The 23,768-nt window shown below is 37.6% G+C and overlaps 1 protein-coding gene across 3 annotated transcripts in view; it reads left to right on the top strand.

Annotated features, from left to right (window-relative positions):
• The window catches only part of MAP2K4 (mitogen-activated protein kinase kinase 4), a 151,361-nt gene that overhangs the window by 91,893 nt on the left and 35,700 nt on the right, over positions 1-23,768 (top strand). For all 3 annotated transcript variants that reach the window (XM_006898557.1, XM_006898558.1, XM_006898559.1), the window contains 3 exons: positions 6,098-6,217; positions 15,922-16,041; positions 18,641-18,692. In XM_006898557.1, coding sequence (XP_006898619.1) covers positions 6,098-6,217; positions 15,922-16,041; positions 18,641-18,692 — 292 coding nt within the window. The remainder of the gene's footprint in view (positions 1-6,097; positions 6,218-15,921; positions 16,042-18,640; positions 18,693-23,768) is intronic.

The raw sequence follows: 23,768 nt of genomic DNA, 5'->3' as shown, positions 1-23,768 counted from the left end.
CATTATGTAGTGACCTTCCTTATCTTCCGTGATGGTTTTTACATTGATATTTATTTTATCAGAGATTAATATGGCTACTCCTGCTTTTTTCTGGTTCAGTTAATCTTATTATAGATCCTTTGTATGCATCCCTGCTTCTCTCACTGTTTCAAGTATACTTTTGGACAGTCTGACTCTGATGTATTTTTGTGAAAATCTCTTTGGATTTATCTTCCTCTGTTATTTTCTTTTCAAATATTCTTCTGTCTTTTATCTCCTGATAGAATTTCCCTACAATGTGTATAGTAGATCTTTTGATAATGTCTCATATTTCTATGAGACAACTTACCCTTTTTGAACTTACTTTCTCATTGTTCTTCCGCCTCTTTAATTTTGTGTGTTTTATCCGCTTTCTTCTGCCTGATTAAATCTGTTATTAACTCCTTCCATTGTGTTTGTCATTTCTGTTTGACTTTTTCCTTTTTTAAAAAAATCTTGATTTTATTCTTTGTTTTAGCTCTTTGTTTGCGTTCTCCCATTGCTCTTTAATTATACTTAAGGTTGTTTCTAATAGCCTTCCATTGTTTTCCACAGTCAGTCTTTCTCTGATGTGCATTCACTCCCTTTATCCTATTCATTTGGGTGGTATATCTCTTCTTCCCAGGTTTTTGCTTTCGTTGTTTTAGAGTTATTAATGCTTGGTTCTCCCCAGTATTTGATGTTTTTTTTCCATGCACCACTCCAAAAAAACTCCTAGCTGGAGACTTCAACTTACTTACCAGTCTTTCCTCCCTGAAGTAGTTCCTTTTCCCTCTCGATTTTAATTCACATTCAAACTCAGATTTCAAACTCAGTTTTCAACTTTATTGTCCTCCAAATACTTACAGAATATACTATGGTCAAGATATCCACCACTCAGGTCAGAGATTCTGAGGGATACATGAGGGAGCTTGTAGCTTAGTGGTAAGGAGTTGCACTGCCAACTCAAAGGCGCTCGGTTCTAAGCCAGCAGCTGCTCTGAGGGAGAAAGATAGACAGTCTCTTCCCACATGATTTATCACTTCGGAAAACCTTCTGGAGAGCCAGCTATGAGTCGATTCCTCCTCCACAGTGAACAACATGTCAGTCAGTTTGTCTATTGATTGTTGTTTCAGTCCTTCCTTTCTCTCTCTCTGGCTTATTACTTGGCTTCCCTTCTCTGTTTCTGCAACCGCATATTCAGTCTGAGAAGTCACAATCACTGTATTCCATTTGAGACTAGATGTTGTTTTTCCAGGCTTCCTTCCCTGCTGTGTGTGGGCTGCTTCTGTCTACACAGGAATCTAGAGACATCATGGACTGACTTTCCTCTGCTTAGGAAAAGGAGGAACGAGCAACTCCCCAGAGGACCCTTGGAGAGAGCTGCCTAGCTTTCAGGGCCACAGTGGCCTTGTGTTGCTTGGGAGTGTAGTCTCTGCCAAGGTGGTCCATTTCCTGGCTCCACTGAGGAAATCTTCTGTTGAGGTTCTTTTCAGTGTATCAGTCTTTAGTAATAGGCCTGGGAAAGACTGTCTTACTTCAAATTGACTCAGAGATACTGTACTTTGCTTCTGTCTGCTGTGTATTGTCTGTGGGGATAGCCTCCATTCACGCTGCCTGCTTTCTAGCACTTAGCAGCCTTAGTCAGCAGCCTTCACCGCTGAATGGAAAGAATAGATAGACCTGCGCTTACCCCAGTGTGGTCTTTGGTGGTGGTTACAGTGGCCTGAGCTGTGGGGTACATGGGAAGGCACGTAGGGTGTTGAGCATGAGAGCAGACTGTAATGTTGGGGCCTCTTTGGCAGTTCACAACAACCTGGGAGCTGCCCGTGACCATATGGGACTGACACCGTTGTACCCCAATTGGCTTCTGTGGAGGTCTGCATATTGTGAGTTTCACAGGTAGCTTGTTGACTGTGACTTTAGCCTTCACTCAGGATACCTTCAAGCATTTGTCTTCAGTGATGACCAAAAGGGGTTACAGAGAAACTTGTCATCACCCCCTGGGAGATCTGCCTTGTTATTGTGGGTGGCCTGAATGAGACAGTGGAGTGGTGCCTGTGGGAGCAGATTTCACTGGGGGGCCTTCTGGAGTAATTTCCAGCAACCTGGCAACCAACAGTTATTGGTTAGGAGAGGAGGTGTTCTGCCTTAATCAGTCAGATCTCAGTGGTTTATCCATTGCTATCAGAATCCCTTCTCAACTCCTCCCCACAGATGGATTATTGAATATGAGTGAAGTATCCACTCAGGACACTTGCTTTGTAGCTTTGAACAGCTCAACACTAGCCAGAAATAGGGGCAGACAGGAAAGTCAGTGCTGTTACTTTCAGAGGCCTACACTATGAGATGCACAGGGAGCCACGTGGAGTGCTGACTTAATGGGAGCGAATTCCACTGCAGGATGCCTTGTGGAGTGTTTTTCATAAACTGCAGTTGATTTTAACTGGTAGAAAAATGGCTGTCTTGCTCATGATGAACCCTAATGGAGACCTGCATTTTTAGCTATCAGAGACCTCCCAGGGAGGCCCACCTTGATTTTGGAACAGAAGATTGGAGTCTTTGGGTTGTATTTTTTTAAATATGTGCAGGAGTTGTTTGTTAGGGAAGCAGGCTGTTCTGTTGTCATAATCCAACTCTGTGTGACTTTACTCATTGATTGTTACCTGTTAACAATAACACATTTCTCTACTACCTGATGCAGAGTCTCTCAAGGCTTAGCACATTTTCTTGTATTTGTGTGGGATGGTTAGAAAAATACTTTGTTCAAACTACCATCTTTTTAGAATTCTCTGAAGTCATTCATTTAAAACAAGCTAATATTTTATCTATGAAGGATGGGCAGTCTCCTCCCATACCATTACGGCCTCTTAAAACCCACCAGAGGGTCTGCCATGGGTTAGTTCCAACTCTGTGGTATACAAAACACACATTCTGGTTTTAAATCCCTTTGTTTAGTATCTTAGGCGTTTTGAATGAGCTTATTTGAATTGTTCATAACAGTCCAACTCTAAAGCTTTAGTATAATTAAGAGTCAACTCTGTGTCTCCACATTCACTTAAACACAGGCGTTTTAGATGTAGAACCAACATCTAGTCTTACCTACTGTCTGACACTCAGCCAAGAAAGAGGTTCAGAGAGCAGGAAGAGAGATGAATCTGTTGCGAACCATCAGGAGCATCATCAATTTTATGTTTGACCAGTAGACCTACCAACAATCCACATTCTGTTTTGTGCTAGAAGTGGCATTCAACAATATTTTCAAAATGAATAGCTGCACCCTGGTAATCTGTGCCAGGAACTGTCTCTACATTATGATTAATAACAATCTGATTGGGAATCATCTTAATATTAGAGACCAGTCTGAAACTACTTCATTTCATATGTCCCAGTGAGTCAGAACTGACTCACAGCTGAAGCTCCAGCAGGATTTCAGAGACAGTAAATCACACGGAAGAAGGTGGCCCATCATCCTCCCATGGAGCCAACTGATGGATTCAAACCTTGTACCTTTGTGGTTGTAGTGCAGCTCCTTATCACTAAGCCACCAGAGCCCCCTGTACTTTAAGCAGTCACCCATTTTATATAGTATTGTATATTCTCTCTTTTTCCTTATATTCTTCAGTGATGTGTTTTAGAACTTGTTCCCCAAGAGTCCATTATTTATAGTAACTATTTGGTTATAACTATTTGGTTATATTTACAGTAACTTTGCAGGAATTGAAATATGCACATTGGTACAGGTGGAAATTTAGAAAACCACATAAGCAATTTAAGGAAACAAACCAAAAAGGGGCATCTTTTAAAATAAGTGTGTGATAATAAGTGTATAAATAAGTACACTTACAAGTGCATTCACACAAGTATAAATAGAAAAAAGGTCTTTGAAATTTTTTCCATACTGTTTTTAGTAGCTAGAACTCTTCTGCAACTATAAGATCATTTGCTTTTCCTTCCTTGGTTGTCTCTCATAATTTTTTCTTGTCCTACATTGAGATACATAGGATTATTAAGAGCCTTTAAAAAAATAACCCTCCAAAATGAGAATATTTAGATACTTTTTGGAAATTTCAGGGATATAATCTAATTAACATGTTTATTAAATGACCAATGTTAGTAGTCTTTAATTAAAAATAGAAGGCTTTTATGAAGAGGCAAAGCAGTTTGCAAATTGGGGAAAAAAAGTCCAGAAAATTCTGAACTATCTGATTGCCCAGTGTCGTATTTTAAACAAATGCACATCACCATATTTTCACAAATAATGCTCACATACTAATAACACACATAAGAAATTAGTGCAGGAAGAGTTTGAAAAGTAATACTGCATGCTAATGAAAATATATGCATGAAAAAAAGTACTCTACAAAGTAAATCATGTGATTATGCTAATGCTGAATTTTAAGAAAAAATTATTCATTCCAAATTTATGGCAATGCTGAAATGAGAAAGAATGGTATTGTTCTTTATTTTAAAAGTTACTATTTTTTTGGTTTCTCTTTTTATGTTTGGTTTTTTTCTTGTTCATCTGACTACTAATACATGTAAAAGTTTAAAATAAATGTGTACAGGGTAGATACCAGTATATTTTGTTTGGTATGGAATGCTGTCTATAGCAGGATATAAATTTTAAGTAGCAAAGCTGAATTTGCTTGTATTTGGAACATACGGAATTTTTCATATGAAGTTAAAAAAAAACACTAAGAAAATCAACGTCTATTCCTTAAACTACTGCCTGTTCTCATGCCAAGTGGAATACATCTTTTATATCTGTCTCTCTGTCCCTCTGCTTTCTTTCTGTAAAATGGTCTGAATAATTTAATTTACTTCCTTCATCCTTTTCAAGAACATTTAGGACAGATTCCTCGAAGTCTTTGGAAGACAATATTTCACGTTATGTGTTTTTTTATACTAACTTGTCTTGTAAGTATGCTATGTATTGTATACAGTGGCATGGTGTGAAATTGTGAACTTTTTTTATGAGAACAAAAGTTTGCATGCTTTGGTGTTCATTGTTATTATTTTGCAATTTTTGAGCTTGATTGTTTAATTTCTCTCTTAGTGTGATGGGAACTGGTTCTCTAGACTCTGCTGAGAGTGGGAGATAGGGGCTATTGTTTGTGGTGGCCTCTTAGAAATGTGCTGAAGAATTGTCCGAGGTGGTTAGGGATGTACTCCAACTCTGCAGTATATGGAGGAGGGCCTCATCAGCTCACGAATGAACAAAAAAGCTCTCTTTCCTCACTTTTAGGTTTTCTTCCACAGGTTTATACTGCCCTGCATTCTTACTCATAGGTTGGAGAGTCAGGTAGAACTTTCTGTGTTTAACATGTAGTAAGTATGGTGAGATGAGAGGAGAGCATCCCAGTGTACAGGTCTTACACTAGGTGTCATTCTTACCTGCTCTGGACTGTTTTTCAGGAGAGCTCTAGTGATTGAGTCCATAGGTAGTTGTGCTGGGTAACTCAAAGATGACACCTCTCTGGTGGTTCGAATCCACCAGCAGCCCACTGGGAGAAACAGGGTCAGTCTCTTCTTAAGTGACATAGCCTCCAAAATCCTGCTCGAGTGCCAGATCTGATTAAGTTCCAAATCCATGTTAATGAGTTGAGTTATTGAATTGAATAAAGATGTCCTGGGACAAGTTTGCTAGTGGCTGAAGAGGGCTATTCTTGCATTGAATGCCTAGAATTCATATAATTTTGAAAGAATGACTAAAAGTATATTTGAATCTACCGTAATTATTCACTTGAAAACTATTGAAAATTTATTTCAGTATGATTTTTTTTTTGCAATGTGTTCTATATGCATGTAGGAGTTAATTTTCACTGCCCACGAATTTTGTTACATAACTTGCAACACCATCAGTGACTGTATGTTGTTTAAAATCTAGTGCTATATAAAATCTTTCTAAGTGCTGTTTTGTTCAGTGTTCTGTGATAAAAATTGTTATTGTAAAGCAAAAGAAAAGACGATGATATTCATGTCTGATTAGTATTTTTTGGAGTTTGCTTGTTAAATTTTAGTTTTGTGGTAGAAATTTCTTCTTGGATTGCTAAAGTACTTTCTGTTTTTTATGACACATTTCATCATTCTTTTCCAGAGAATTCGGTCAACAGTGGATGAAAAAGAACAAAAACAACTTCTTATGGATTTGGATGTAGTAATGCGGAGTAGTGATTGCCCATATATTGTTCAGTTTTATGGTGCACTCTTCAGAGAGGTAGGAATAAACTGTTTGGGTTTTAGCTAAAGAATAAATGTCTAAATGGGACATATAAGACTACGGCAGTATTAGATCCCAACATTTAGTTAAATACTGTGCCTTACATTATTAGTCTTATAATAATGTCCAGATTAATTTCCACTCTGATAATTTCTTTCCATTAGTGGACGGCCTCCTGTCCATTATTTTAATTTGTAATATATTTGTGAACCCCCTATTTCCTTCTTCATTTACAGTTCTTTGGCTCTTATCCCCACCTACCTCGTTACTCCTTGACCTTTTTTCCTTCAAATTTTTAATCTTTTCTACCATCAAATGTATCTGCATTTAGTATAGGCATTGACTAGATTCTGCTTATAATTTTCAGTACAACCCATCGGACATGGAAATTAACAATTATAAGAGAATTCCCCCCCCCCCCCATCTATTCCTGTATCCAAAAATATGTTGTGTAGAAGAAATTAGCCTTCTGATTTCTTATTTCCCATGACCATGTTTTGGCCTCTAGTTATACGGTGTTCATATTCTATTATCATCTCTGCCCTCTGCTTTCAACCCACTTAGCTTGTCCTGCTGTCCAGCTGCCCACAGATGGAAAATTGAGTTAGGGCCAGGAAGAAAAACTAAAGTTGTAATGAATTGTATTCTTGCCATGCTCTTGTGGCTTCGTAGTAAGGAATTGTTCTGCCAGCACAAAGCTGGTTTGGATTCATCAGGGTTCCACAGGAGAAAGATGGAAGATCTCCTTGTGTGTGATTTACTGCCACTAAAAACCTGCTGGGAGGTCAGCTGTGGGTCGGTTCTGACTCAGCAGTACACAAACTAATATGATATCCTCGACTATTATCAAACTCCTGTTATTATTTTTTTATTTAGATGAGTAGGACTTTAACTGAACTATTAAAGTCTTTAAATATCCTTTTTGTAAAAAAACCCTTCTCAATTTTGAAAATGTTAGGATGAGATGGTAGAGTTGTTATGATTTGGTAAGAAACAAAACACTCCTCCTTCCCAGTGCATCTTTTTGGGAGTGGACAAAGAAGAGAGTAGTGGCCTTGCTTATATTGTTGTTTTAAAAATGATGGTATGAGAATGACAGGGCTGAATGTAACATCAAATGGAAATAATAGTCATAAATTAAAAATCAAACCAAAATCCCTTAATGTTTAGTTTATCTTTCATGCAATTCTTCAGTTAAAAAAATAAACTTCTGTATTTTTGATCAGTTAACTTTAGTAATTGCCAAGTCTCTACTTCATAATAAAATTGTTTTCATTGTTTTTTCACTGTTAATTCTAGGCTCATGCGGTTTCTTTCTACTTGTATCTTTCCTGATTTTAATTACTTGAATATTCCTTTTTGTAATTAGTTATATTGAGTTTGTTACCTTTCCTCACCTTTTGCATCAGCAACATAAATACTGTATATAAATTACTGAATCTAAAGCCTAAATATGAGGTGGTGTTATTTTTTGGTAAAATTATGAAGTTGGAGTATTCTTCTTGTTGCTTAAGAATTTTGCCATTCTCTTTCTCACTTCTTAGGCTCCCTGGGCTGTGTATTTATTCTTTATAATGATTAAACCTGCTGTACACTTCACTGTTCAGGTCTCATGAAGAATAATAACTTAGATACTGAATTAGATTTTTTTTCTCCCCTAACTAGAGTCCACAGACAGCTTTTTTAGTGTTGTATTCATTAGCACCATAGACTTCCTCTGCTTCTATCTTAACCCTTAAATTGTTGTTGTTATAGTGTGCTGTCAAGTCACTTGCAACTCATAGCAACCCTATGTACAACAGCCCTGAATCCTGCTTTAGCCTGTGCCAACCTTATTGTCTCTGACATACCTTCCCCCATTGCCCCAGTCATTGACTCAACCCATCTCATCGAGAGACTTCCTCTCTTGTGCTGTCCCCTCCACCCTCCCAAGCATGTCATGTCATCCCTTTCTAAGGACTGGTTCCTCCTTTCACTATGTCCAGAGTATGTCAGAAGAAGCTTCAGAATCTTGCCTCCAAGGAGCAAGCCCGGTTTCACCCTCTCCAGGACTAACCTTTTTGTTCTGCTAGCAGTCCATGGTATAGCTTCATAAGTTTTTGATTTGTACTTAGGTCCATCCTAGAAAGATGTATACAACGTTAGAAAAATAAGGCAGCAAATATAAAAGTAAAATAAAATATAAAGTAAAACCTGAACTTCATATAAATAAATTATTAGGACAGCTAATTGCACAGTTTTCTATATGTCATTTTCATCCAGTGGGACAGTAGTTGGTAGTATCAAGTAAGTAAAAGAACTTTTAGCCTGTAACTTGTAAATAGGCCTTTATCTACCATTTAGCACATCAATATTGAAGCCTAAGAATAAAAAAAATTTTAAATGTGTAGGATTTAATAGAAAGTAAGTGAGATGAGGTCTCACCTTCTTAACCGTTAAGTTGCACACCCTAGTGGCACTTCCTCCAAGGCATGCTTGTTTGTTCTTTGTCAGTTTATAGAATATTCAGTACTCTTTGCCAACACACTTCAGAGGCATCGATGCTTCCTCTCTCATTCGTATTTGTTACCTAACTTTCAAGTGCTTAAGAAGCGTTGTTTGCTTTTAAGATGACTTCAGGGCATAATTTTGATTTGTTTTAAAGATTATTTCAAGCTATAGTTTTGCTGGTCCTTCCAATTTCCTAGGAGTTTAGAACATCTAGTCTCAGAGAATCTGGAAATCTGATGTTTATTTCCCTGTCTTTGATCAATATTCTTTTATAGAACCTTTGATAATTTTGTTCAGTAATGGTAGCTGGCATTGTCTAATTCTTCAGGTTTCAAGGCAGAAGAGGCAGTTATTCATAGAGAAAATGAACAGCACATACAATTTACTGCTCCATATGAATAGAGACCAGCTGTTGTGTCTTGACTAGTATTTGGCAAGTACCAGGCTTTGAACTAAGATTGAAAGGCAAAAGCACTGAACATGTTATTGATTAACAGGGATATGCTAGGACACAATGACCCTAAAACACCAAATCAAGAGATGTTTAACTGTACATAAGCAGCTTTGGCCACAGCTCTTCTTTTTGGTCATTGTTGTAAATATGTCTATCACATAACTTTTGGTTGTTGTTGTTATATGCTGTCAAGTTGCCTATGACTCATCATGACCCTGTGTACAACAGCCCTGAACCTTGCTCTATCCTGTGCTAATCTTACTGTCTCCAACATACCTACGTCAATTACCCCAGTCATTGAATCAATCCATCTCATCAAGGGTCTTCCCATCTCATCAAGGATCTTCCTCTACTGTGCTGTCCCTCTACCCTGCCAAGCTTGACGTCCCCCTCCAAGGACTGGTCTCTCCTTGCACATATCCAAAGTATATCAGATGAAGCTTCAGAGTCCTTGCCTCCAAAGAGCAGCCTGGTTTCACTTTGTACAAGACGAGCTTGTTTGTTCTCCTAGCAGTCCATGGTATATCCAATACTCTTCTCCATCACCACAGCTTAAAGGCATCAACTCTCCTTCTGTCATACTAGTCATTGTCTAGCTCTCTAATGCGTAGCAAGTAATGGCAAAGACTATGACCTGTATCAGGTGCACCTTAGTCTCCAGACTGACATCATTGCTCTTCAGTACTTTGGAGAGGTCCCTAACAGCAGACTTTTCCATCGCAACATGTCTTTTAATTTCCTGGCTGCTGGTGCCAAGAGTGCTGACTGGAGCATAGTGAACTAAAGTTGTGAACAATCTCAGTGTCTTCATCATCCATCCTTATGCTGCAAATTGGCCCAGTGGTGAGAATCTTTGTTTTTTTGATGTTGAGCTTCAATCCATATTGAAGGTTACAGTCCTTGACCTTCTGCCGCAAGTGCTTCAGGTCCTCCTGATCCTCCTCAGTTCGGTTACTCACTTTTTATAAGGCTATGATTGGCTGACAATACTGAAAATAATTGATGATGTAACCCTGCATTAATCAGTGTGGTTTTACCATCACTGTAAGTGAAAAGTCATTATTCAGTATGCAGTAACCATGCCCTGCCACACGCATACACACACCCTTTTCCTCATTGATTCTGCTCTTCTAAGAAAACTCATTGCTGTAAGTCAAACCCAACATAGCTAACCCTTCAGTGGGTTTCTAGAGACTGTTAATCACACAGGAGATGATTGCCCATCTTTTCCCCTTAGAGCTGACAGATTTCAACTACCAGGTTTTAGTGTTAACACATTGTACCCACTCTTAGTAATTGCTCTTAATAACCATTCATAAACTTTATTCTTTTTACATTTTATTTTTATATACTTGAAGCCATATAATATGTCATTTGCTGATTGATTCATTTCACTCATGTTATCTACCTCCATCTGTATGTTGTATGTATTAAAACTCTTGCTGGCTGAGTAGTAGACTGTTGTATGCAAAGGCATTTTGTGTTGCCATTCATCAGTTAATGGATGTCATATTACTTAGTACTACTATAACAGAGATGCCACGTTGAATAGATTTAACCACGAGATACTCTTTGATACTCTCAGACTAATTTCTGTCAAGTTGGCTTCAACTCATACCTGACCTTCCATCAGATTTCCAAGGGAAGTTTGTGCATGAGAGGAGACTACCCATCATTTTCCCATAACAGCTGGTAGGTTCAAACTGCCAGACAACCTTTGAGTTATCAGTACCTATCACTATGGCCTACGCCACCAGAGCTCATAGGAGGCTTTCATGTCCCTCCAAGGTAAACCTCTCCTCCTCCCCCAATTGCGACTGAGTCAGAACCAATTCATAGCTGACCTTCCATAGGGTTTACATGATATACTCAGTTAACTACTTCTTTTATATTCAGATATGTTATACTTCTGTCTCTTTCCTGAATACTTTCTTTGATTTTGCTATTGTTAATTTCTTAAGGCAACTCCCACCATTCCTTTCTTTAAGCAGATCATTGCTGTTTTCTGTTCTCATTTCGGGCCAAAACATAAAGAAGTTTATGTTAGAGTATGTGCCTCAGAAAGTATAATGACTACCATCTCTGTAGATAATGTCATCTGTGTCCATTTCAGCCCAGCCTTGGTTATCCTTTTCTTATTTTTAATATGGCTTCTCTCCTTTTTGGCTTCCTTCATGACATTTCCACCTCTTCTTCCTTTTTCTTTCATATTTTTAGTGGCAGTTTCAGGCACTTTATTTTTTTTGTTTAGATATATAATGCAGTTACTGTGTTTTGGTTGTTTTTTTGTTTTTTAAAATAGTGTCCAGAGGATGTTGAAACTTTCTTGTAAAACTTCTTTATTCCGTTAAAGAATGATTGAGGAGGTCCAAGTCCGTCATTTTGCAGTACTGTCATGGCTTTTGCGTTGCTGCGATGCTTGAAGCTATAATAGGGTCATCCATGGTGGACAGGTTTTAGCAGAGCTTCCAGACTAAGACAAAGAAACTGGCCAACACTTCTGAAATAATGGTCCTTGAAACCCCTATGAATAACAGAAGAATGTTAGCTCCAGCAAGGCACTCCAAATGCAACTAGGGAAGAGCTACCTCATCAAAAGAGTCAGAGTCTTTACCGCCAAGGCAGAACCAATTCATGCTTGGCACTTCAGTGAAAGTCTGTCATTTGCATGGAAGGAGATTGCCCATCTTTCCACTGCCAGAGAGGTGTGGTTTTTGAGCTTACAGTGCAACTCTTTATGGACTACTCGAATTAGGCCACCAGAGCTTTAAGTATAGTTAGTATTAATGACATGGATTAGGTAAACCTTTCGCCTATTGGAGTACCTTCATTTACTGATATGACAAGATTTAAGATGAGGAGAAACAGCTGCAAGCATCCACTAATAACTGGAATGTGGAATGTGTGAAGTAGGAATCTGTGAAAATTTTAAGGTCTCCAAAATGGAATGCATACAGATCAACATCCTAGACATTATTAGTTAGCTAATATGCACTTATATTGATCATTTTTAATTAGAGAGTCATATGACCTAGTATGCCAAGAAAGACAGTTTGAAGAAGAATGATGATCAAAAATGACATTTCAAGTTCTGTCCTGAAGTATAATGCTGTTTAGGATAGAATTCTCTTTCTTCTCTTTCTCTCTCTGTGTCTCTGTCTCTCTCTCTGTCTGTCAGCCTCTCAGCTTGCTTGCTTACTCGCTCGCTAGCTATATGAGGAAAACCTGTTAATGAAACTATTATTCAAATATATGTGCCAACCACAAAGCCAAAGATGAAGGAATCAAGCATTTGTACTGACTTTTGCAATCTGGAATTGATTGATATGCAGTCAAGGTGTGTTAATAAAAATTGCTGAGTACAATGCAAAAGTTAGAAACAAAAAAGAGCTGGTAGTTGGAAAATACAGCCTTGTTGACAGAAGATCACCAGTGAGGCCAGAGATCACATGTTAGAAGTGTTTATTATAATCAGTACTTGCAGATTACTGATTGCAAATACTTTTTTTAAAATCACAAAAACGTAAACAGTCCCTATTCACATGCGGACATTCCCTGATGGACTGACTACACATGAATCAGATTGACTACATCTGTAGAAAAAGGTGGTGGAGAAGCTCAATATCAGCGTTAAGACAAGATCAGGGGCTGACAGGATCCAACCATCCAAGTTACTCCTTGTGTAAATTCAAAGTAAAACTGAAGAAAATGAAAACAAGTCTTTCAGAGCCAAAATATAACCCAGAGTCTACTCCAATTGAATTTCAAAACCATCTCAAGGACAGATTTGATGCACTGATCACTAATGATTGCGTCCAGATGAGTTGTGGATGGCATCTAGGACAGCTTTCATGAAGAGAGCAAAGCTCATTAAAAATGCAAGAAAAAAGAAAAGACCTAATTGAATGTCAGACACTGAACCTTACACCAAAACTTTAGTCAAAAGAAAGGGACGAAATTCTGAAGTAAGAGGAGATTTCAAAGGGCACCTTGGCAAGACAAAGCAAAATATTATGAGGAAATGGGCAAAATAAAAAAGGAAGGTCACACTTGGGCTTTTAGATTCTAGGAAGTAGTCAGGGCTTTCCGATTCTAAAACCAGTTGCAAGGCACTTTGCTGCACTACTGAATTTAAATTTCTCCCAGTTTTTTTCCGGGTTGTTGTTAATGTGCCATCAAGTCACCTGCAACCCATAGTAGTCCTATATATACAGCAGCTCTGAAGCCTGCCCTGTCCTGAGCCAGTCTCACTGATTCCAATCAGTGATTACCTTCGCCCTTTGCCCCAGTATCAGTCCTTCTTAGCTGGGTTGCCCCTCTACCCTTCCGAGCATGATGTCCTTCTCCAAGGATCCTTCCCTCCTGGCCACGTGCCCAAAGTATGTGAGATGGAGCTTCAAAATCCTAGGCTCCAAGGAGAAACTTGGTTTCTACCTTCTCCAAGACAGACCGATTTGTTTTCTTGATGGTCTATGGTTTTTCTCAGTAGATATTTTAAATTGTTCTGTAATAATAAATTCTACTAAACTTACTGATGGTAGCCTTGGAGGAAAAATTTTATTCAAGTGTTTTGGATGGAGATACTATTCTTTTTTTTTTTTTTTTTTGGTGAGAGGTGAGAGGCTTCTATAAGAGTACTCTACAGATAAATAGAATTTGAAGAAAAGCTTAAAATGTAACTGATATTTCACTCTACCAAATATAATTTAACAAATAAGCATTCTGTGATGCCGCTAATTTTTTTAATATTTTACAAGATCCTCCTATTAAGAGTGCTATTATTCATCTCAATATCTCATCACATTATATTTTCTTTTTCTTATACATTTATGTGCATTGCATTAACAAAAGAGATAGGGAGCTTTGGTGATCTAGTGGCAAGAAGCTGCACTGTAATCCCAAAGGCATGTGATTTGAATCCACTATATGCTCTTTTGGAGAAGGATAGGCAATCTCCTCCTGTGTCAGTTGGTTCTGACTCTGTGGTGTACAACAACAAGACATAGGAAACTGTGTTTAATTCATGTTTCTATCTCTAATTGGCTTTGTTATTCTAGTCAAGAAATTTTACCCTAATAGGTACTAATCTCTTATACAAAAGCTCCAGGGAAAGCATAAAGAAAAGGAAAATAGTGAGTTGAAAATTCGCAGGGATCCAGCTTGGTCTGCAAATGAGTAACAGCATAAATATATTTTAAGATAACTTTTTTCTTCCTAGCTATTTTCTTTTTTTATTTATTTTATTTTAAAATTTCTTTTATTATTTTGTGTGTATGTACCATCAAATCGGATTTGACTGGTACCCTCCTTTTCCAGCAGAGCATCTGGTGGATTTGAACCGCGTATCTCTGGAATTGCAGTGCAGCTTCTTGCCACTAGGCCACCAGAGCTCCCTTATTTTCTTTTTCATAAAGCATTTGTAGTCCTTTATCACTTGTATTTATCATAGTGATTGGTTGCAGTCTGTGTTTTCCACTTAACACATTGAATACCTTTTATGTTTGTTGTTAGGTACCATTGAAATGACTATGCCATTGTGTTGACTCATTGTAATCCTATGAACAGTGAATCTCTGATCCTTGGCATACCTTTTGACATCTTCAGTATCTTGTCTGTCCTTGAGCCCACTGGAACAGTCATTGTGTTACTCCATCTTGTAGGATGGAGTCTTTCCCTTCCTTCACTGACCTTACACCCTGCAAGCATGATATCCTTATCCATGTTTAATTGCTGATCATCCACTTAATAATGTACATTTCCTTTATATTTATATAAATATATATGTTGTTATTGTTGTTGATTGAGCACGACTCATAGCGACCCTATGAACAAAATGCCTGAAGCCTTTCAATAACTATCGTCATTTATCAATAAATTTCCTTTCTATTTATATTCCTAGATATTTTCATGATTTATAGCTTCGTTATTCTTTTTTCTTCCTGCATCTTATGGAATGTTTGTTTCAGGTTGTTGTTTTCTTTTCAGTTTGGGGATGATTTTATCAAAAGGTATAAACACATTTCTTTTTCTGTTTTATTGCTAAATTGTGATCAAGTAGATTTAAACCAACTTGTAATGCCAAGATGAGTGAATGATTCAGTAATAATGATAGCCAGCATTCATTACTTAAGAAATCCTTGTTGAGCTCTTCTCCTGATGGACCTCCCATTCCAGTAGAGTTGTTAGAGGACAGAACAATAAATAATGCCTTATTCTTTTCACTTGTATTTTACATTAGAAGATGATAGAGTGCTGAGACTGGAATGCGTTACAGTTTTAGATAGGTTAGGTCTTCACTGAAAAGGTACTGTGTAAACCAGAGGTTAAGAGGTTGGATTTGCTTTCTTTGCTTTTCCTTGCTTCTTTTCTCCTTAAGTGAAGATTACCTGATAGCTCAAAGTGACTTATTTTATTTAGTAGTGAGAATGAGCTGTTTTTCACTTATTTCCTATTTTTATATCTAATTACAGCAGAAATGACAAAATACTACAAAAGCTTTTTTTTTTCTTTTTTTTAAGACAATCCTTGTCTTTACAATTTAGAATGGGGAACATTACTTTAAACTTGTTATATTTGTATTAAACCATGAAATCAATTTTCTGCCCAGGACTTTCGGAAGGAAAAGGGTTATTATTATCAGTTTGAGATTGGGGGTGGGGGTGGGGAGAGAATAAAATTGTTTTCTATCTTAGGTAAAGGCATATTTGTATGGAATGGTAATAGGGATGTGTAAGAATAATTGTTTTCTTATTTTTAGGGTGACTGTTGGATCTGTATGGAACTCATGTCTACCTCGTTTGATAAGTTTTACAAATATGTATATAGTGTATTAGATGATGTTATTCCAGAAGAAATTTTAGGAAAAATCACTTTAGCAGTAAGTATTTATTTTTACTGCTGTTTCAAAATTTTATTTATTCATTTTGTATGTCATTATACAAAATACTGCTGTGGGTTTTAATGTACATACTGCATGTCCTTCACAGAATGTTACTGTCCTTCCTAGAAAACAATGTGTAGAAGGAAAGAGTCTAAACCACTTCTGTGGAATGAGCACTTTAATAGCATGTTCTATATAAAACTGACAATGTTCTTTTCATTCAAATCACAGTGAGTCATAACAGAGTGTCCTATAAATAATTTTGAAAAAGCAGTTTTCCATTTATTTTTTATTGTTTTCTTTTAACTGTCTTTAAATATTTACACAATTATGCCAGATTAATTAGAATTGGTGCCAGTCTTTTTGTAGCCTTTTAATCAAAGCTGTTAGAAAAAGTATATTTCTTGAAATTTAGAATTTGAGCCATCTAGTCTATAAACAGTTTGAGTTATTGACAAGAACCAGGGTTATTACTCAGAGTAAATTAATTTCTATTAGTGTAACAAAAAGAAAAAGGCACTTTTTTATTTTTAAATTTTTATTTTATATTGCCTTGCTCACGAAGTTCATAAACAGTGTGTTTCACGCTGTCCTTTATTCACATTGTGTTTCATACAGTCATTCCCATTCATTGTATGTTTTATAAAATGAATCACCATTGAACTTTTTTGTCATTTTTTCATAATTAGGTGTTTATAGTTATGAAAGGGACCCTGGTGACCACATTTTTTCTTGCTCTAAACCTTTTTTTAATTGACGAAAGTTCATATATTTGTGTGTGAGTGTGTTTTAGAGGTGGTACATGAAAAGGACCATTTGTCTCATTAGGACAAAGTTATTAAAATTCTCAGGTACCTTGAGAATCCGAGCTGATGGCATGGCCTAAATTAGCAGATATATAAACTCTAAGTCTTACAGGAAATTGTAAAATAGATGTTCTAATTGTAGATAATTATTTCATCTTTTTTGCAACTTTGAGTAATCTACCAGTATCTGCCATGTAAAGACAACCAAATTTTCAGGCCTTTCAGTTTATTCATTAAAGTTTAGTGAAATTGGTTATAATTATAGGTTCTGAACTATGTTTTAGTTGCAAGAGACCTGTACTTTAAAATGTATATACTTTGCGTTAGTAGCATTTATACAAATGAGATTAAACTGCAGCTGCTGCCTATAGTCTATGTTTCACAGGTCTCATGTTAATATTATATAATTATTTTGTGGCTTTAATGCTTAAATTGAAGTCTTTTATGAGGTAACATTAAGAATTTTTTTAAATATAGCTTCATGAGTAAAAAGCTGATGAGTTACCGTAGAAAAATGGTAAAATTTCAATTGATATTGAAAAATTTGTATTGATCAATTTAGTCATCTATTGCCTTTGCTACCAAACCCACTAATATCTTAGAACTTGTTATTCTTCATCATAATTATAAAAGTAATGTTAACAGTACTGGTAATAGCTCCTGTTATTGTTTGTATCTGGCCAACATCTTAAGACAGTTAATCTTCATGACAACTGTCTGTGGTAAATACTGTATCTTACTTTTTACAGATGATAAATCTGAAGTATGGAAATGTTAAGTAATTCATTGGCTTGGAAGTTTATTTACTTCTAAGTGCCCTAGGCAGCCTGAACCCAGAGCCCCACTCTAAACCATCCTACTACAGGGTGGTCATGAAGTCACAAACCAAAAATAAGATTACTTATCATATATTGCATTATATGTAACATGCATATCAGTAAATAATTTACTACATGGTTATCTGTCTCCTAATTTGGTGACCACCTAAATATAAATACATTTCAAATTTCTTTATGTTAAATGGAATAATCTATCTTCTTGCTGGTTACTAACTCAGTGAAGATACAACCATAGTTGGGATTTTTATGAATCATTTGTGGCTTGAGCCATATGATAATGTAGCCAAGCTATTTTTTCCCCTTTCTTGTACTAAATGAGATTTTTCCTTAAAAAAGATTTCATGTATGAGAAACACATTGTTGTTGTTAAGTGTCATTGAGTCATAGACGACTCTAGTGAACCTATGAACAAAAGACCTGAACACTTGTATAACTTTTATTGTTTCTTCACATTCATAGAGTTTCTGGAGGCAAGCTATTTCAGAAGTGGATGCCACTCCTGCTTCCAAGTTTGTTTTAATCAGGGAGCTCCACCAAATACTGTCCACCATGGGTAACCAATATCACATTTGACATATCAGTGTCACAGTGTTCAACATCAAAGCAACCACAAGTTACCTCTATACAGCAAATGGACAGAGGAGTGCTATACCACTTAAAGAATGTATGAGAAACAGAGAGCATTTTAATGACTTACTCAACAATTTATAAGGCATCAGGTTTTTGTGTGTATTTTTTAGTTTCATTTCCATAGGAAGGCAACTGAATTTTCACATCAAAAATTATCCTTTAGCATCTTTAGTTAACATAAGGAATATTGGATAAAATATGAAAATACTATCTGTTAAAAGCCTACCAGGGACAAATTTGGTGTTAATTTCTATAATTTACTATGTTGTTTAACTAAAGAGAAACTACTTGTTTATGACAAGTCTACGTTTTTCTCTCCAGACTGTGAAAGCACTAAACCACTTAAAAGAAAACTTGAAAATCATTCACAGAGGTAGGTATGGATTGTTCTTTGTAGAACAGAAATTAAATAAGAATTACTGAAAATTGAAGTATCATGATGCAAACTTTTTCCTACTTTAAAAAACATTTATGTTTCTAGCAAAAAAAAAAAATACCCATACACATGGGCACATATATATGGGCATCTAAAGCTTATTTACTAATTTAAAAACTTCCTCCTTTGGGATTCTATAGATTTTAGCCAAACTTAATAGCTTATTAGACATAAAAATTTAATAGATTTGCCGAAGATTATTTGGTTACTCTTAGGACACATTCCCTGTCCCAATCGCTAGTGTCTGCTTACAACTCTTCCTCCTACTTTGTATTTCCGTAATTGAAAGCTCCACCTCAGTTGCCCTTTCTGTTATTCTACATGTGTTCTGCTGTACATTGGATTTTCAGAGGCCTGCTGTTTCTGAAGTGGATGGCCAATCCTCCTCCTTGTTGTTGTTGTTGTTGTAATATGCCGTCGAGTTGCCTGCGACTCATAGTGACCCTCTGTACAACAGCCCTAAACTCCGCTCTGTCCTGTGCCAATCACACTGTCTCTGACACTCCCATCCCAATTATCCCAGTCACTGAATCAATCCACCTCATAGAGGGCCTTCCCCTCCTGCGCTGTCCCTCCGCCCTGCCAAGCATGATGTCCTTCTCCAAGGACCGGTCTCTCCTCACAACATGTCCAAAGTATGTTAGACGGAGCCTCAGAATCCTTGCCTCCAGGGAACCACCCGGTTTAACCCTTTCCAGGACAAATCTGTTTGTTTTCCTAGCAGTCCATGGTATTCTCAATACTCTTCTCCAGCACCACAGCTCAAAGGCATCAATTCTCCTTCTATCCTCCTTGGTCATTGTCCAACTCTCTGATGCATAACAAGTGATTGGGAACACCAAAGCCTCAGATGCACCTTAGTCTCCAGAGAGACACCATTGCTCTTCAGTACTTTGGAGAGGTCCCTAACAGCAGACTTTCCCATGTCAATGCGCCTTTTAATTTCCTAGCTGCTGGTGCCAAGACTGTTGACTACAGAGCCAAGCAAACTAAAGCTGTGTACAATCTCAGTCTCTTCACCATCCAGCCTGATGCTGCCAATTGGTCCAGTGGTGAGAATCTTTGTCGTCTTGACATTGAGCCTCAATCCATATTGGAGGCTGCAGTCCTTGACACTCTGCAGCAGGTGCTTCAGGTCCTCTTCAGTTTCAGCAAGCAGGGTTGTGTCATCCGCATAATGCAGGTTGTTGATAAATCGTCCACCAATCTTGACCCCACATTTCTCCTCATAGAGCCCAGCCTCCCGGATAATCTGTTCTGCATATAGGTTGAAAAGGTATGGAGATAGGATACATCCTTGGCGTACACCCTTCACAATTTTGAACCATGCAGTGTTCCCTTTCTCTGTTCTGACGACTGCCTCCTGGTCCAAGTATAAGTTTCCCATTAGAACGATCAAGTGTTCTAGGATTCCCATTCTTCTCAGAGTCAGCCATAGTTTGTTATGATCTACACAGTCACATGCCTTTGCATAGTCCATGAAACACAGATGGACATTCCTCTGGTATTCCCTGTTTTCAGCCAAGATCCATCTAACATCAGCTATAATATCTCTAGTACCACGACCCCTTCTAAACCCAGCCTGGACTTCTGGTAGTCCTCCTCCTTAGTCTGTCTTAATCTGAATGTTTATGTGGTACTAGGGATATTGTTGCTAATGTTAGATGGATCTTAGCTGAAATCAGGGAATACCAGAGGAATGTATATCTGTGTTTCATTGATTATGCAAAGATGTTTGACTGTGTGGATCATACCAAACTATGGCTGACACTGAGAAGAATGGAAATCCCAGAACACCTGATCGTGCTAATGAGAAACCTATACTTGGACCAAGAGGCAGTCGTTAGAACAGAACAAGTAAACACTGCATGGTTCAAAATCAGGAAGGACGTACACCAGGCATGTGTCCTGTCTACATACCTTTTCAACCTGTATGCAGAACAGATTATCCAGGAGGCTGGGCTCTATGAAGGGAAATGTGGGGTCAAGATTGGTGGAAGATCTATCAACAATCTGCGTTATGCAGATAACAATAACCCTGCTTGCTGAAACTGAGGAGGACCTGAAGCGCTTGCTGCAGAGGGTCAAGGACTGCAACCTTCAATATGGATTGAGGCTCAATGTCAAGAAGACAAAGATTCTCACCACTGGGCCAATTGGCAGCATCAAGATGGATGTTGAGGAGATTGAGATTGTTCACAGCTTTAGTTTGCTTCACTCCACAGTCAACACTCTTGGCATCAGTAGCCAGGAAATTAAAAGATGTATTGAGATTGGAGAGTCTGCTGTTGGGGACCTCTCCAAAGTACTGAAGAGCAATGGTGTCTCTCTGGAGACTAAGGTGCATCTGATACAGGCCATAGTCTTTGCTATCACTTGTTATGCATCAGAGAGTTAGACAATGACTAGGGAGGAGAGAAGGAGAATTGAGGCCTTTGAGCTGTGGTGCTGGAGAAGAGTATTGAGAGTACCATGGACTGCTAGGAAAGCAAACAGATTCATCCTAGAGAATATAAAGCTGGGCTGCTCCTTGGAAGCAAGGAGTCTGAGGCTTCGCCTAACATACTTCGGACATGTAAGGAGGGACCGGTCCTCGGAGAGGGACATCATGCTTGGTAGGGTGGAGGGACAGCAAAGGTGGGGAAGGCCCTCAATTAGGTGGATTGGTTCTGTGACTGGGGTAATCGGGATGGGTATGTCAGAGACAGTGCAATTGGCACAGGATAGAGCAGAGTTTAGGGCTGTTGTACATAGGGTCACTATGAGACGCAGGTGACTTGACACATAGCAACAACAACTTAATTAGGAAAAATATTTTTATTTTCCTAATAGATAATTAATGTCTGTGTATAAAGAAGACACTAGCGTGGTCTTTCAAAGAAGCATGAAGCATAGAACCCTACAACATTTTAAAGACTATCAGTCACTATCAATTATTTCTTCTTCACTTTAAAGAATGTTTCTGTAAATTGAGAGAGATCCTTCAATTGGTACTGAACACTAAAATACCTATATAACTTGTTTTATTTTGGGGGAGAAAAAATATTAGCCTTATTAGACACAGTTGTAGATTTTAAACATTTGATGTCGATATGTTGAAGAGCAAGTTTAGAACAGTAGTAAAACGTTGGGAAATGTTCGTGTTAGTTATTGCCGTACTAGACAGAGGGCTGTAAGATGATGACCTTGAGGAAGCATGCCGGACCGCCGCCCTCAGCCAGTGTGTAATGGAAAGCTTTAATACAGCATGTCACACTTGTGTGATTCTGCCTGACAAAATAGAAAGAAAACATCACATTTCAAGGGGGGGAAAAGCAAGTGAGACATCTTGAATTCTAAGAAAAGTAGTTTCTTGTGGCTGAAGAAATTATTACTTAGTTATTGGTACTTAATTGGCCAATTATTTAAATTACCTAATTTGAAGTGAGATTTACCACTGGGCTTGGTTAACCTTGCCTGTTAGAATATTTCCTTTAATCTTCACTTTTTCTTTAGTTGAGGAACCCTGATTTAGTGTTTGTTTAAAAATAACGTGTTCTCTTTATTTCAAATTGCTTTTGTTTTGTGATTGCCCTTCTTCTTAATTATGTTTGCATTTTTGAGAATATTGCTTTTAGGGCATTGGACTTTAAGGATACTATTCATCACATACTATATTCACATAGTACCTAGGAGTAGTCTAATAGAAATGTCTTAAAGGTTAACTTTGAATTTTCTATTACTACATAAATGATGACACTGTAAGTCTTTTTTTATCATTTATGAACAAATAGCTGTTGGCTGCAGTTAGGGAGCTGTTAATACAGGTAACAGAAAATCCTATTAATAATGAAGTTTTGTTATAGAGAACAGAAAATTCTATTAACTAGATTAAATTTCAAGGAAATTTTCAGTTCCCAAAATAAATCTAAAGATAAAGCTGCCTAATGCATAGGTGCCTAATGCATAGGATGGTCAGGGTTAAGCTTCTGTCTCCTGGCTTTACCCTCCTTGAAATGTTGGTGTTATTCCTAGAATTGCAGCAATGACAACTATTCTAAAAGTTATGTAGACAACTTCATGAAGAAGAGACTGGATACCTTAGTATGTTTCAATCTTCACATCTCTATGAAATAGGGATTATTTCCTTTTATATATATAGAAACTGATTGCTAAGAGATAATAAGTAGCTTGTCCCAGTAATATTGCATTTTGCTCTCATATATTGAACTGTTGCTTCTCTAATCCAAAACCTACAGTCTTCTGGTTGTTTGGCATTGGACACTTTCTTAAGTTAGGTCACCCACCCACTACCTTCCAGTTAGTCTTGACACATGGCAACCCTGACGCTGTGCATTTGAACAGGAGCAGACACCTTCATCTTCCTCCCAGGGTGTAGCTAGTGATGTACTGAGTCATGCATTGGGCTGTTGCGTTGATGATTTGAATCTGCTGGCTGCCCTCTGGAGAATGATGAGGCAGTCTGCCTCCGTTAAGATTTATAGCCTTCGAAAACAGTCAAGCGTTACCATGAATGATCAGTGACACTACAGTAATGGATTTAAGTTGGTCCGGCTCTGCTAAGCTGTGTTTCTGACTTGTGTGCGTTCTACTTAGTTTTGTAACCCCTGTCAATTACTGTAAAGTAGCTTAGTATGTGTACTCTCGTGGCTTAAATTCATAATGTGAGTAATAGTCAGTGTAAATATTGACTATTAAGTAATGAATTTAAAACAAGTAAATGAATGCAGTTGTGGGGTTTGTTTTTTTTCTACTAGCTTATTTACAAAATTCAAATAAAAATTTGAACAAATTCTTTCAATTTCTCTCACTCCCCCACCCATCAAATTGTCCAACCCCTTTTCCCTGCACATCCACATCCCTCTACTCCCAGCCTCTCCCACCCCTCCTTATACTCATTCTACAGTGGGGGAAAAAATCTTAGAATGCCCAAGTTTATGTTAATGCTTTTATGTTATCTAGTTTTCAAGCATGTTGTTGTTGTTGTTATGTACCATTGAGTCGCTTGTGACT

Source organism: Elephantulus edwardii, unplaced genomic scaffold, assembly GCF_000299155.1.
Source record: "Elephantulus edwardii isolate Elephantulus edwardi_28Jun2011 unplaced genomic scaffold, EleEdw1.0 scaffold00233, whole genome shotgun sequence".
Classification (NCBI taxonomy): domain Eukaryota; kingdom Metazoa; phylum Chordata; class Mammalia; order Macroscelidea; family Macroscelididae; genus Elephantulus; species Elephantulus edwardii.
The sequence above is the reverse complement of the archived record's forward strand: the minus strand, read 5'-3'. Positions and strand labels throughout refer to the sequence as shown.